The sequence below is a fragment of the Trichosurus vulpecula genome, chromosome 6, assembly GCF_011100635.1.
Source record: "Trichosurus vulpecula isolate mTriVul1 chromosome 6, mTriVul1.pri, whole genome shotgun sequence".
Classification (NCBI taxonomy): Eukaryota; Metazoa; Chordata; class Mammalia; order Diprotodontia; family Phalangeridae; genus Trichosurus; species Trichosurus vulpecula.
This window is the reverse complement of record NC_050578.1, coordinates 154,696,328-154,712,134: the sequence shown is the minus strand read 5'-3', so window position 1 is coordinate 154,712,134 and position 15,807 is coordinate 154,696,328. Positions and strand designations below refer to the sequence as shown.

Genomic DNA, 15,807 nt, shown 5'->3' with positions numbered 1-15,807 from the left:
TGTGGGCTCTTTAACTTTGTTGACTTTTTCTGGCTGTATATTTTGATCTTCTTTGTCACCAAAAAGACTCAGTAGTCTGAGTCTTTTGCTGCTTGCCCATGTTCCCAGCCAATTACTTGACCCTTGAGCTTTTTGTCAGGGTATGACTGCCTTCAGAGTGGAGAGTGCTTTGTCCCAAGCTTCAGGGGGTGTTGCGCTGCTGTTTTCAGAGCTACTTCTACACAGCAAGCTCTGCCACACCAGCGCTCCTCCTCCCCCAAGAACTGCCAACCGGGACTGTGACCCAGATCGAAGCAGAGCAAAGCAAGAGAACCCTACCTCTGTGCCAGCAAAGCACTCCCTGCACTCCCACTCTGATCTGCTGCTTGATTCCTCCCACCAGGTGTGCCTGGGGCTGGAAGTAACCACAGCTGGAGCTCTGGAATCAGCCACTGGAGCTTCTTGCTGCTGCCGCTGCACCACCTCTGTGGGGCTGGGGCCAGACCACACACTTCTCTCCCCCTGATCCAGCAGTTTTCCCACTGACCTGCTAAGTTGTCTTTGGCATTTGTGGCTTGAGAAGTCTGGTAACTGCTACAGCTCAGTGATTTATGGCCCTAAGGCCTGCTCTGCCTGATCTATTCCTGGCCTGGTCATTCCTGGTGTGGTCCAAGCTGGGCTGCGCTTTGCTCCCAGCACGGTGCAGTAGAACCTTCCCAGTGACCATCCAAGCAGTCCTGGGCTGGAGACCTGCTTCCCTCTGCTATTTCATGGGTTCAGAGCCATTTTTTACAGGTGTTTGGAGGGATTTGGGGGAGAGCTTAAGTGAGTCCCTGTTTTCTAGCTGCCATCTTGTCTCTGCCCCTCTCACTAGATGCCTTTTAAGCATAGGGTAGATCAACCCTTATGGGCAATTAGGTGGTACAGTGGGTAGAGCACTGGGCCTAGAATCATGAAGACCTGAGTTAAATCTGGCCTCAGACTCTAACTAGCTCTGTGACCTTGGACAAGTCACTTTAACTCTGTTTACCTCAGTTGTCTCATCTGTAAAATGAACTGGAGAAGGAAATGGGAAACCACTCCAGTATCTGCCAAGAAAACCCCAAAACAGGTCACAAAGAGTCAGATATGACTAAAAATGACTAAACAACAAGGTGACCCCTTATCACTGATTTGTAGAAGGGATTTCTTGTTCAAATGTGGGTTGAACTGCATTTGATCGATAATGGGACTATCCTTTTCCTTGTCCTGAACACAGTGCAGTTTAGATTTTAATTAGTATTTTTTGGCTGCCAAGTTACAGTATTGAGCTTGCAATCTAATTAAAACCTTCAGATACCATTTACACAAACTGTTGTGGAGCCAAGCTTCCCCTATCCTATTCTGAGTTAATTATTTGCATCTGATATAGATAGCTCTCTGGGTCTGTCACTGTTAAATGTCTTATTAATAGATTGGACTACTGTTTCTTCCCCTACAGATCTTTGGATTCTGACCACAGAGGCAGGATCATCTCGTATGATAATTATCTCTGCCTCATGTCCCCTGGAACTATGACAAGAATAGCATGTTTTTATTAAAAAAATATTTAAAAAGCAAAGAGCCCAGGTCTAATGCCACTGTTCCTCCACTAGAGGTCTTCTTCCAGCTTATGCTGAAATGTTAATCCCTGCTCTACCAGAATTCTTTCAGTTCTGAATCTACCTAGAAGTACTATCATATAGCCCCCATTACTCCATCTTGTTTACAAGGTTTAATGAGAGACTTTGTAAAACAATTTGCTGAAATATAGATATACTGTGTCTGTGACCTTCCTCTAAACTATCAGTCTGGTTACCTTGTCAAAAAAAGGAAATGAGGTTAGTTTGGCATGACTAGATGTTGATAAATATGTTGGAATTTAGTCATCACAGCTTCTCTTTTTAGATGCTCACATACCATCCATTTAATACTACTGTCTAGAGTTTCACATCTTTATGGTTTGCACTCTCCCTTTTTTTGGAAATTGGAACAATATTTGCCTTTATCCAGTCCTGTGCACATTTCCCATTCTCCAAAGTTTTTTCACACATAATTTATAGCTCAGCAATCACACTTGCTGCTTCTTTTAGTATCCTGGAATACAGTATGCTTAGTCTGGGGTTGGTAACTTAAACTTATTGGTGGGCAGGTAGGTGCTCTCTATTACTATATCCTCAGTTACTTCAGGTTTTAACTCCCAGTTAGACATTTTTTTCCTACCTGCCTAGTCCCAAGATCATTCTCTTTGGAAAAACAGAAGTTAAGTAAGAGATGATTTCTTTAACATTGTTATTTATATCATTTGTTATCATCATCCCCTCTGCCCTTGTCAGTAGTTCTACCTACTTTGTTCTTCTTTCTGTTCCAATGTAGCATTAAAAAAAAAAAAAAAAACAGACCCTTTTATTGTCTTTAGCATTTATGGCCAGCTTCAACCGGTGCTTGTCTTTAGTGCTTTGCATCAAGTCTTTTTCTTCTCTTTTTTTAAAAATAAAAATTTTAATTGATATCTTTTGTTTTTACATCATTTAAAATTTCCTGTGTCCTTTCCTGTTCTGCCCTCCTGCCTCCCAGCAAGCTATCTTATGTAAGAAATGATTTTTTTTTAAAAAGGGAAAAAAATAAACAAAAACCATTTAATTGAAAGAAAATCTAACAATATATACAGTAATTCGCAGCTATGGACCCCCACCTTAATTTCTTCTTACTTTGCTCATTCTTTAGGACTGATAGTTTGGAACGTTCAATTTAGAATTTTATTAAGTTACAAAAATTTGATTACATAATATATTCTTTAAATGTTATTTGTTCTGTCTCCCTAACAAGATTATTATTTTTTTCAACTACCAGAACTGTATGTTATATTTAATTTCCCTTTGTATTTGAACTCTTCCTCACATACTCCTTTTTTGCTCTCATAAACTTGGCTCCCCCTAGAAGACACTGCATCTTTGTCCACCGTTTTCAATACTGAGTACACCATCCCTCAAGAACTGCCTCAACTGCCCACCCCCAACCCAGACACACTGGGCCTAGAGGGAGAATAGGCATACTTGTGGTTTTCAAATACCAGCCTCAGCCATTGCCTTTGTCACCATCACTCCACAACCTTTAGTTCTTTGAGGTTTACTCTTTCCTATATCATACTACTAGATTATTGCAACCATCTACCAGTCTCTGAAGTAATTCTTTCACCTTTTCTTTTCTTTTTTCAAGTAAGCTTTTATTGATGTTCTAGTTCTTACATCAACTTAGTTATCCTGTGTCTCTCCCCTTCCCCCTATCAGAGTGCCATCCCGTATGACAAATAGTTTTTTTGAGAGGAAAAAAAAATCAGCTCTGCTGATCAGTACATTGAAAAAGTACAAAAATGTGCAATGTGTGACACCTTTGGACCTCCTAGGGTAGATTGGAGGTGTCTTGTCAGATATTTTTAGGCAAGCCCTACTTAATTTTTATAATTTTGTTACATTTAGATTTTTTTGGTGTGTAGTTCTTTCCATTTACATTGTTGTAAACGATGTTATGAAGTTACTGTGTATATTTTTTTCTTGGCTCTGTGTACTTCCCTCCATCAGTTCATACAGATCTTTTCCATGCTTCTCTATATTCATCACACACATCATTTCTTATAGCACAGTAATATTCCATTACATTTACATACCACAGTTTGTTTAGACATTTCCCCATTGATAGGCATCTACTTTGTTTCTAATTCTTAGATATCATGAAAAGGGCTACTATAAATATTTTGGAATACATCGGAACTTTCTTCTTATTGATGGCTTCCTTGGGATATAAACCCATAATGGAGTCTCTGGTTCAAAGGGTGTGGACATCATAGACACTTTATTTGCATAATTCCAAATTGCTTTCCAAAATGGTTGTACCATTTCATAGCTCCACCAATGATGTATTAGAGTGTCTAACCTTCTACAACCCCTTCAGCATTGATTATTGCCATTTTTTGTTTTCTTTTGCTAATTTGCTGGGTGTGAGATGAAACCTCAAGCTAGTTTTGATTTATATTTCTATTATTATTAGTGATTTGGAGCATTCTTTATGTGGTTCTTTTTTTTTCATGTTTTATATTTTGTTATTCTGAATTTGACAAACACCCAAAACTTGAGCTTTTCACATAAAAAAGGAGAAATGAGAAAGAGAATTGCACATGACACTGCATTTCTCCATCATATATGCTTTGGGCCTTTTTAGAAAAAATTATAAAAAATAAATTCAGCACTTTGGTTCAGTGCTCTTCCATCTGTCTGTTTCCCATAGCACCATATCTGTCCCATCTGTCTATTTCTCATATCACCTTCTGGACAAATCCACCTAATGTCAGTTAGCCATCTCAAACTCAACATATACAAGATGGAAGCCATTATTTTCCTCCTTATTCCTTCTCTAAACTTCCTTGTTTCTCTTGAAGACATTATCTTTCCATTTGCCCAAGTTTGCAGATTTGGTATCACCCTCAATTATTCCTTCTTGCTTATCCCTAATAGCCTCATTCAAAATAATTTCTGAGGTTGTCTCCTGCAAACGAATATGATGGAACTTGAGTTTGGTGGCCTGATAGAAGCTGGAAGGTTTTGAAATGTCTTATGTAAAGAATACAGTAGGAAATGACTAATAAAATTACTGCTGTACATTTTTGATGGCCAAGCTGAGGTTAGATGGTATTTATTTCTAGTAGATAGAATTCACATAGGTTACCACTTCTCCAGCATCATTCAGTATAGCCTGGATTCAACAGGAGTAAAGACAGCAGATGGTCAGGATTACCCTAGGTTGGAGATTAACAGGGTTAGAATGACGGAATATTAAAGAGATTCAGGGTGGTGTTTTGTACATACACCAGACATTGATGTAACTATATACACACTCTATAGGTACTCATCAATATGAATCATAACATAATTATTGTTGCAAAATAAAGAAATTGTATTTAAGATTTTTGCAAATTGCTCACTTGCTAGACGACTGCAGGACTTACTAAATAATCGAGAACGTGAGCTAGTCAGTCTCCAGCGCCAGCTTGATGAAACCCGAAAAGAACTTGCCGAAGTAGGAAGAGCAAAGGAAATAGCTCTTAAGGAAAATAGAAGATTACAAGATGATTTGGCAACAATGACAAGAGAAAACCAGGTATGATAGTGCTTCACAATAAATTTAGGTTTTAGCTTATTGTAAAATTTAATAGTTTTACCTGAGATTTTAAAATGTAGGATGAACTTTTTTTACATCCTTACATTTAATAATAATTTTCATTTTTCTATAATGCTGCTTTTTAACACAATAGAAACTGTGTTTTAGATTTATTGCTCTAGTATACTATTGTGGTTCAAAGAGCTCCTTGTTATGCTGCATCAGTAGTTGTCCAGCTCCGTTGGGCTGTGTGCCAGGGAACCCTAATGTAGAGAGCATGATGTTCCCTGCATTAGAAATAGCCAGATACATAAGAACTACATTCCCCATGGTAAGTTTTCTTATCTAGAAAAACCAGACTTTATTCCTAACTTATATATACAACAATTCTTTTATACATGTTAAATGCAAAATTTCAATTATTTGGTTAATTAATAGTTACTTATTCTGTAAAACTGAAGTAGTGAGGAATGGAAATTTAATTGGGTTAGTCTGGCAAATATACCATTTGATAAAGAATTGTACACTGAATAAATAATATTAATAATGTTCATAATTGCTCATATCCATGTAGCACTGTATGACTTGAAAAGTACTTCCCTCATTCCAATTGTTTGAAGTAGATAGTAAAGCAGTGTTCTGTATTTCAGATGTGAAAACTGAGCAAAGAAAGATTTTTTTAAGCGCCCTGGGAGGGAACTATGGTTCTTAGTATGTGCCAGGCACTGGAATAAGCACTTTTTATAAATATTTTCTCCTTTGATCCTACCAACAACTCTAGGAGGTAGGTGTTCTTATTATCCTCATTTTGGAGTTGAGAAAAGTGACTTGCCCATGGTCTTGTGCCCAGCGTCTGAGGCCAGTTTGAACTGAGGTCTTCCTAACTTCAGACCAGACTTCTTATCTATTGCGCCATCAGTTGTTTCTCACCCACAGTTTCACAGTTAGTAAATATCCAGATGAGGACATAAGCCCAGGTCCTCTAAATCAGTGTACTATTTTCCTTTCACTAAACTATAGTTAGTGCTGAACTTGAAGGGTTCATCAAATGGCATAGACTATAGATTTTTTATAATTTTACCTTTTATTTGATTAATTTAATTAACATTCATCAAAGTGTCCAGCATAGTATTGTAAGTACACTTTAGATGTTCAACAACAGGTTTTTCTAAACCAAGAATTAATCAGGTGATACGTATGAAATTAGCCCACTCCTTCCTGTTCAAATGAGAAAAGCTTATAGAAATACAAAACTTTTCACTGTTCTTATCCTTTTATTACTTTAATGCTTTCAATTTGAAAGGCTATTTCATTGGAATTGGAACAAGCAGTTCATGAAAAAGAAGAAATGAAGAACAGAGTTCATAATTATATAACAGAAGTTTCCAGATGTGAAAGCCTCATGGCAGCTAAGGTGAAGATATTTGTTTTTATTTGCTTCTCCTGTCTGCCATATTAGATTTTAACATTCCTATTGGTATTTGCTGTACTCTATTTTTTTTACCTTCCCAAGGATCGCATATAGTACTTTGTATAAATTATCAATCAAATTATTATAAATTTGTTATTTTATTTTTATTATAAATTCTATTTCTTATAAATTTGTATAAATTATCAAATTATTGATTGATTTTCTTTTTCTTATATGAATCTGTATATTTCCATTTCAAACCACTTTTTAAAAAAGCATACAGTATATTCCATGGAGTTCAAAACAGTCTATTTTTTTCCTTTGTATCTCAGCTTACAATTATTATGGAGTTACTGTGTCCTTTTTAGGGATCTCTAGATTTGCAATAATTTTTTTTACTGGTTGGTATTTTCTTTATTTTACTTCTCTCTCCAGCTTTATTTCCTGAATTTGAGCTTTGTGCTATGAACAACCCCTCCCCCCCCCCCCCCCCCCCACACACACACACGGCTTTTGTATGGGTGTTTGAGTTTTACCTGTGGCCACCTGAGTTCTTTCTGAGCAATTCCTGCTGGGATTCCCCCCGTCATTGAGGTTCTTTGGGGTCTCAGGACAGTGACAAGGGGCCTCAAAGCTTTGCTCTGAGGTTGGCTTCCATACGTTCTTCCTCAGTGGTTTATAACCCTGAGGATTTCTGGAGGGACTGCTCTGTTTAGCTAGCCTGCAGGCTCCATGTATCTCTAGCTCTTCTCTGGTAGAGCAGGGAAATGTTTGGCTGTGCTGACACTGGCCTGGGGGCCCCCTTTCCTGCAGGTTAACTTTTTTTTACAGTTCTAGGGTAGAAAAAAGTCATTTAATGTAGTTTCCCATTTGATTTCTTGATCATTATTCAGCTTTTAAATTTTTGCTAGAGTAGATGGTGAGAGAGTGGGGCAGCCTGCCTACATCAAGGCACCCATCTGGACTAGAAGCTACTGTTTTTGTTTTTAATATTTTATTTGTTTTAATCATTCCAAATTCTCCTTACCCTTCCACCCCCCAGTTGAGAATACAAGGAGAGCAAAACCCCTTACAAACATGTATAGTCAATCAAAACAAATGTCCATATTGGCCATATCCAAAAACATTTGTCTAATTCTACATTCTGAGTCCTTTACCTGTCTCTCAGGATGTGGGTAGCAGGTGTCATCGTTAGTCCTCTGGATTCCTCGTTGGGCATTACACTGATAAGAGTTCAGCGCAGTAGTATTCCATCACATTTATATACCATAATTTGTTTATCTATTCCCCAATTTATGGGCACCTCCTTAGATTCTTTGCCAGCTCAAAGAGATCAATATATTTGTACATCCTTAATTATAGATTGTTTTGCTTTAGGAATAATCCCTCCCTTAATTATCCCCTTGCTCTTTCCCTCCTATCTCCCTATTGAGTGAAATGTTTTTCTGAGCCCAAAACTCTGTGTGTGTGTGTGTGTGTGTACTTCCTTTCTTTGACCAGTTCAAATGAGAGTGAGGTTGAAGTGTTAGCCACTTTCCCGACCCCTTCCTCCTTATTTACATCGATATCTACCTGTGCATCCTGATTAGGGGAAATAATTTTCCCTAGCCTTCCTTTCCTTCCCTCCCAGTGTATTCCTCTACCCCTCTTCTCTTAAAATCATCAAGAAATTATAGAACTACTCCAAGGCTTTGTCTGATTGGATTCTCTCAGTGACCCCTGACGATAGGGTTTGGAGGGAATACGTGTTTCATCTCCCCGTTTTTGAATGTAGGCAGTTTATCCTTGTTTAGTCCTTTATCATTGTTCATTCATGTTTAATTTTTTATGTTGTTCTTTACCCCTGTATTTGAACTTCATAGTTTCTCCAAAGTTCTGGTCTTTTTATCATGAATGCTTGGAGCCAAGTCCTCTGTTTCTTTAAAGGTCCATTTTTATCCTTGAGCATTATACTCAGTTTTGCTGGGTAAGTTATTCTTGGCTTAGCCCATTTCCTTTGCCTTCTGGAATATCATATTCCAAGTTCTCTACTTCTTTATAGTGGTGGCTACTAAATCATATGAGATCATGACTGTGACTCCTCTGTACTTGAACTCTTTCTTTCTGGCTGCTTGCAGTATTTTTTCCTTTGACCTGGAAGCTCTGGAATTTGGCTGTATTGTTCTTGGGAGTTTTCATTTCAGGGTTTCTTTCAGGAAGTAAACAGTGAATTCTGTTTTCACTTTGTTCTCTGCTTCTAAAAGAAGAGTTTTCTTTTAAGATATCTTAAAATAGGATGTTTAGCCTCCTTTTTTTGTCATGGTGTTCAAATAATACAATGATTCTTAAATTTTTTCTCCTAATCTGTTTACCAGGTTAGTTGTTTTTGATATGAGATACCTTACATTATCTTCTATTTTTTTCAGCCTTATGGCTTTGTTTTAATATTTCTAGTTGCCCCTTGGAGTCATAGGCTTCTATTTGGTGCATCTTAATTTTCAGGGAGTTTGCTGCTTGGGTAGGTTTTTGTACCTCTTGTGCCAAGCTGTCAATTCCCTTTCCAATTCTTTTTTCCATAGCTCTCATTTCTTTTCCGATATTTTCTCGAGTTGTTTTATTCTATTTATAAAAACATTTTTTAATACTTTAACTCTTCTAGGAATTCCATTTGAGTGTGTACAAGCTCTACTTATAGATGGACTAGAGTCGTTCTCTTCTTCTACATTTGTGTTTTGAGTTTCTCTGCCAGTAGCTCATTTTTGCTGGGGTTCTTTTTTTGTTTGTGCATTCCTCCAGCCTACTTCCTGAGTTTGAACTTGATGTTCAGGCTGGACTCTCCCACACTTCTAGATGGAAGGAAGGTCCTGGGATATAGTGTTGAGTTATCCCAGAATCTGCCACAGACTAGGGACCTGCAAGATTTTGTTGCTCCCAAAGCAGTCTGATTTAGGGCAAAGTCTGATTGTTGCTTCCATGGTCTAAGCTCTGGGTTTGGGTTTATGTAAGAGTAGATTTCTGCTGGACTCCATCCTTATCCACCAGCTGGAAAGCTCTGTTGGTCTGGGATTCCTGCTTTGGTTATTTCTCTGTAGACTGCACCAGGTATTAGGAATGAGATACTACTCTGTGCCTAGGGTCTAAACCACACTGCCACTGATGTTGTCACTGGCTTTTGAACTTCTCTTTTCTGTGATGCTCTGGGCCTTCCTACCTCGGTATGGCACCCCCTTGCACAGGTCTCTTTCTCAGTCAGCTCTAAGTCTCTTATCAAAACTGAGTAGTGGGAAAAAAAGTTGTCAGTTCACACCTGCCTCTGTCATGGGGCTCCAGTATGAGTCTGGGATGTCCTCTTACCCTGGTATAGTATATTTATATTACCATTTAAATTTTTTAAAAGTAATAACCATTAGAAAAAAATCAACATTCAGAGTAAGAGGTAAAACCTTGTTTAAAATGCCAAATCAGAACCAAATGAATTAGCAAGCAAAAAAAATTTTTTTATCCCCCTCCAGATAGTCTCCTTGAAGTTCCGCTATCTTTGCCTTCTTACTTTCTCTTCTCTCCCTCTCTCAGTCCATGGTGGAGTAAAGTAGCCCCCAATTTGAAAGCTATCTGTTTACTGATATTTATGTTTGCTAGCTTGTAGAGTGCTTTTATTTTAAAATACATTTTTATTGATATGCTTTGTTTTTGGTGTAGTACTTTTAATGACTCCCAAGTTTGTCCCTGAGTCAGAGGTCTAATCATTTTTAACATCAATATTTTTTCAACAATGCAGCAGATCTTCAAGGAATGAAATATACTACTCTGTCTTAAAAGTTGCAGGTCACCTACAGGGCAAAGGAGAGGTGTATGATGGATTTGAGTAGGCTGTTACTTATTGCCAATGAAAAATTGCACAGAGCCCCTAAAAAGATATCATAAAAGAGATTTAAAACTAGAAAAGGAGGTAATCAGTCATATAGTGAGAGTATGTAACAAACATTGATTGGCCCGCCTACTCTCTTGATAGCCAAAAGATCTAAGTCAGGATTGGTTTTGAACCAGAGGTCTGTGAACTTAAAATATTGGGGGTGTGTGTGTGTGTGTGTGCGTGTGTGTGTGTGTGTGTGTGTGTGTGTGTGTGTATGTATATATTGATGACTATATTTCAACATAATTGGTTTCATTTTTAATCTAACATATTTTGTTTTGTACATTTAAAAACATTGTTCTAAGAAGGATCCACACATAGACTTCACCAAACTACCCAAATGGTCCATGACACCAAAAAGGTTAAGAGCCCCTGACATAAAGGATAATCTATATCATGTGGATGCGCCCTATGTGGAGGACATAGTGGAGACCTTCAACACAAGTCAACGTAATTTGAAGATCATAGGATGATAGGCTTATACATGTCTAGGTCATAGGTTCAACCTCTTCCTTTTCCAGATGAGGAAATGGAGGTCTAGGCATGGAGCAGTTGTGATCTCATTGTTGGAAAGACTAGGTGGGAGAGGTGGTTGGAGGGGGCAGCTATATCATTGCTTTTTCAGTGTGTAATAGGTGGTATAGATACATTATAGCTGTCTTTTTTTTATGTTGAATACTGCCAAAAGTGATAATTGCTCATTAATATATTGTTGTATTTCAACCAGGAGCAAGAAAATCAAGATTTATTAGATAAATTCCAAATGCTGCATAGTCGAGCTGAAGACTTACAGATAAAGGCCCATCATGCTGAAGGAGAAAGTAGCTCAATACGGCTTGAGCTTCTCTCAGTTGATACAGATAGGAGACATCTTCGAGAGAGAGTAGACCTTTTAGAAAAAGAAATTCAAGAGGTAATAAACTAACACAGATCAATCATTCAGTGTTATGTCATGGTTTAAAAATTAATTTTTGAATGCAGCACCTACTACTGTGTTTAAGTGAATTGATTTTATTAAATGACTTAGTTACAGGTATTGATTTTAAAAAAATCAAATTCTTTTGAGGCATTTTCACTTAAAATCCTTTGTTTCTTATATTTACCAGGAAATAATTTCACTTTTTATATATAGATTTTTCCCTCTTATTAATTTAATTACCAGTTTTTATTTGGCCTACCTTTTGCTGGGCTGTTATAGAGCTAAATAAGTTCTTACAGTTTTTCTGGAGGTCATAATTTGTCATTTCCAATGTCTTTCAAATTTTCAAATGTTACTCTTCAACCTCTAACTATTGACATAGTTCATGCTTTGTACATTGAATATCCTTATGAAGGCAATACCACCCATTCTGAGTGGACTCAGTGTTAAGTTCTCTCCCAATCCAGGGGTAAGAGGGATCCTGGATTCTTCCATTCATCAAACTGCGTATTTGAATATTGATGATGATGATGATGATGATGATGCTAGCTAGCATTTATATATAGTGCCTACTATGCGCTAGGTACTATGTTAAGTGCTTTGCAAATATTATTTTATTTGATTCTCAGCAATCCCACAAGGCGTAGGTGCTTTTGACAGTTGAGGATACTAAGGCAAACAGCAGTGACTTGTCAAGGTCCCATAGCTTGTAATGATTGAAGCCACATTTGCACTCAGGTCTTTCTGATTCCATACCTGGTACTCTATCCACTGTGAGCCATAGATGCCTCTAGTTAAAAGTATAGTAGCAACTAGAGATGTGATAAGGATTGAATACTGTAAACTCATTTTCTGTCTAGTACAAAAGGATTTTAAAGATCATCTTGTCCAACCCCACTTTTTATATCCAAAGAAACTGAAACACAGAATAGGTGTAAATATGGTTTATCTGCAACACCAGGAATAGGGAAAAGCCTGGATCATTGGCTTTTGTAAGAACTATTAACCTTAGAAAAGCTCTGAGACTTTGTTGATAATATAAGCCAGGACATTCCTTATTTACATATGTTGGCTACATTTGGCATTCTTTTATCAGTAAGTGCTACATCTTTATGGTAGTCCTTATCCAGATGTATAATATCAGCAACCATTTAAACAAATGAATTTTCTTTTAGATTTTCATAATTTTAATTGTGTGAATTACTTTTGTTTAATAAGTAGCAAAGGTACACATATATAAATGTATATTATCATATTGTATATATGTGCTATATATAGTACTATGTACATATGTATATATTTGTGTGTATTCAGTAGTATATATGCAGTATGTATATATACAATTATATATATTATATACAATTAGCATGTATGTGTTTTTAGGATTTTGTGCTTTAGCAAAGTTTTTCTAATATAGGCCAGGCCTAATGAAAAACAGCCCTAGATTCTCAGAATCTCAAAGTTGGAAAGGGCCACAGGTCCTGAAATTTAGATACTGATGAAAGATAAAGAAATACTATGGTGAGTTAGTGTAGAAATTATTTTTGTAGTCTAAATAGATTTTTGTGAGTTTTCAGAAGTAAACATCACTGATTATCTCTAAATTTTGAAGAAATTGAATTCTTCTAATGAAGAAATGAAATGATATTTATTTAGAGCAGTTCTTTTCATACTTTGATTTTTCTCATGGTTATTCCCATAAATTCTGGTATTTTAAAAAATATAAACAGCATTTCTGTGGCATGAGTTCTTATTATTCAGGACATTTTTTATGAAAAACTCAAACATTTACTTATAATTAAAATCGCAGATATTAAATTGTTAAGGTAGAGTATTAGAATAATTGATCAATTTGCTTGGATAAACTCAAATGTTCTAATTTTTATTCTAATACTCTCTTTTTGGCTTTTTTTTCTAATTTGAAAATAAAAATTAAAAGCAGCAGAAAGCCCTTTGTGTAATAAATATTGCAAAGTACACCTGGTTTGTTTCATTAAGTCACATATAATAACCAGCACCCCCAACTCTGTGCTCAGAATCAAGCTTTTGAGACCAGCAGAATACCTGAAGCCAAAAAGAGAAGCTTTCACCAGGCAATCAAGAATTATTTCTAGTTTTAGGCAGCCTATCAAAACCTTTTCACGTTCCTAAAATGACCTACCTAAAGCACCAAGGCATTGGAAAGCTCCCTGGGGAGTTGTAAGTACCCAGAAGGCAAAAAAAGGGAGATGCTAAAAGAGCCTGGTGCAATCTGGTTGCACACAGTAAGTATTTCATAAGTGTTTAATTGAATTGTTGTGGTATTGAAATTTAGAACATCTTTCTTGCTTACCACATTTCCATCCATTAGTCACAATGATGGGAGATTTATAAAATAAATGCCTATTATTAACAGTAGTAGTGATAATTCACTAAGGTAGGTAATGTCAGTATTATTGTCTCTCTTAAATAATTCACTTAATTCTTAGACAATTCACCAGAGGAAACTTATCATAAGACCGGTTAAATGACTTAACCTTAGTTTGGGAGACAGTAAATATTGGAACTGGGAATAAGCCCAGATCTTCTGTCTCCAAGTCAAATTTACATTCTAATATAATATACTGCCTTCTTCCATGAAACAGACTTTTACTCTTTGAAGTTTTCACCATAGTTTCATTCTTAATTCACCTTTGTTTGGTTAAAGGATTCACAAAAGGACATTAAAAAACTTTTCAACAGAATTTAAGTGATTCTCTTGATGGTTAATTGACATGTGCAGCTTTTAGGAATGTATATTTTATGTGAAGCAACTATTGATTTTGTAAGTTTTCATGTCTGTTAATTCTATTTCACAGCACATAAATGCTCACCATGCTTATGAAACTCAAATATCCTCAATGTCAAAAGCCTTGTCTAGATTGGAGGAAAAGCTCAGATGTGAACATGATGAAAAAGCATCAATTTTAAATGACCTGTCATCTCTGAGAGAACTTTGCATTAAACTTGACTCAGGCAAAGAATTCATTGCCCGGCAATTGGCGTCCAAAAACATGGAGTATGAGAGGGTAAGAAACAAAATATAAATTTTCTGAGTCATTTTATTTTAATTTCAGTTTTCTCTAACTTAGTCTTTTTACTTTAAAGACCATTACTTATACTTGTTTTTCCACTAATATTTGGTTGCAAATTAAAAATGATCAAAACTCTTTAAAAAATGTGATAATCTGAGGTGCCTCTTTGAGGCTCTGCAGCAGGTGATTCCCCATATCTAGCTGCACACCTCCTTTACTGCTGCCCCTCGGATCTCTTGCTGCTGTCAGAGCCAGGTGTGTGTACCCCTCCTCCTCAGAGCCTTTCCTGAGTTTCTTCAGCTCCAGGTATTGGTACACTCTCCTCCTTGAGATACAACTTCATGTTTTCTTGTCTTTCTACCTTTTTGTTTTCTTCCTAGTAGAATGTGAGCTTCTTAACGGAAAAGACTATTTCATTTTTGTCTTTATTTCCACAGTGACAAGCCCACTACTTTGCATGTCTTTCTTTTGGTCCAAACTTATTCATTGCTGTAGCGATGTTCTGGTAAGGAAACTCTCTCTATCAATGCAGATTGTCAGTTCTTCAGCATCTTTTAGTCTTTTAGCAGCATCTTTTAGCAGCAACAGCCCTGCCTTGTCTAGATCACTCAGACAGTGGCCTTGAACCAAGGTTATCCTGACTCCAAGTTTCTATATACCACACCAGGATGCCCTCTGTCTTATGTGTGGTCACTGATTAATGAATGTTCATTGAATTAAGTTTTGAGGGCTGCATTTGTGGAGCAGAATAGTCACTTAGACACACACACTTATAGAGTAAGAGAATAACATCCTTATTTTTTCTCTTAAAAAGTAATACCTGAATAGGAGAGGGAAAGTGGTTGCTGCTAGAAAATTCTTTAAGATCTTTCGTTACCCTCACTTAACCAGAAAATGAAATTAGAAGTTTTCTTAAGGATTCTGCTGAGTTGAAGTTTTAATTTAAGACCTATTGCATGCCATGGGATATATTTTTAATAGGGCTTCATGTGGCAATGTCTCTGTTTTCATATATTAGGAAAGTAGGTCATCACCTTTGGTTCACAGATTCTGTTTTTGTAGGCTGACAGCAACATTCCAAAATTTCATTATTATTATTATCTTCGCATTTAATGCTCAGATGTATATCTCTTCCAAGTAAAAGTACTCAAGAAATGAGATGAGTTCTATAGCCATAAAGATTCATCATGTGAAAGAGTTTTAGACCTGGAAGGTACCTTAGAAATATGTAACTACAACTCCCTCATTTTAGAGTTGGGGAAACTGAGGAATGTCTTTAACTGGCTAATCATACACTAACATGGAGGACCTTGGAACTAGGACTCTGGGCTATAGAAGGTTAAACACTAGTATTGATTATGAATAACATGGATGATTAAAT

General features: G+C 36.7%; 1 protein-coding gene across 1 annotated transcript in view; it reads left to right on the top strand.

Moving 5' to 3' along the window:
* Positions 1-15,807, top strand: part of LOC118854816 (centrosomal protein of 135 kDa-like) — a 93,761-nt gene that overhangs the window by 62,992 nt on the left and 14,962 nt on the right. The window contains exons 18-21 of the mRNA XM_036765046.1: positions 4,983-5,151; positions 6,455-6,565; positions 11,182-11,367; positions 14,211-14,420. Of these exons, the coding sequence (XP_036620941.1) occupies positions 4,983-5,151; positions 6,455-6,565; positions 11,182-11,367; positions 14,211-14,420 (676 nt within the window). The remainder of the gene's footprint in view (positions 1-4,982; positions 5,152-6,454; positions 6,566-11,181; positions 11,368-14,210; positions 14,421-15,807) is intronic.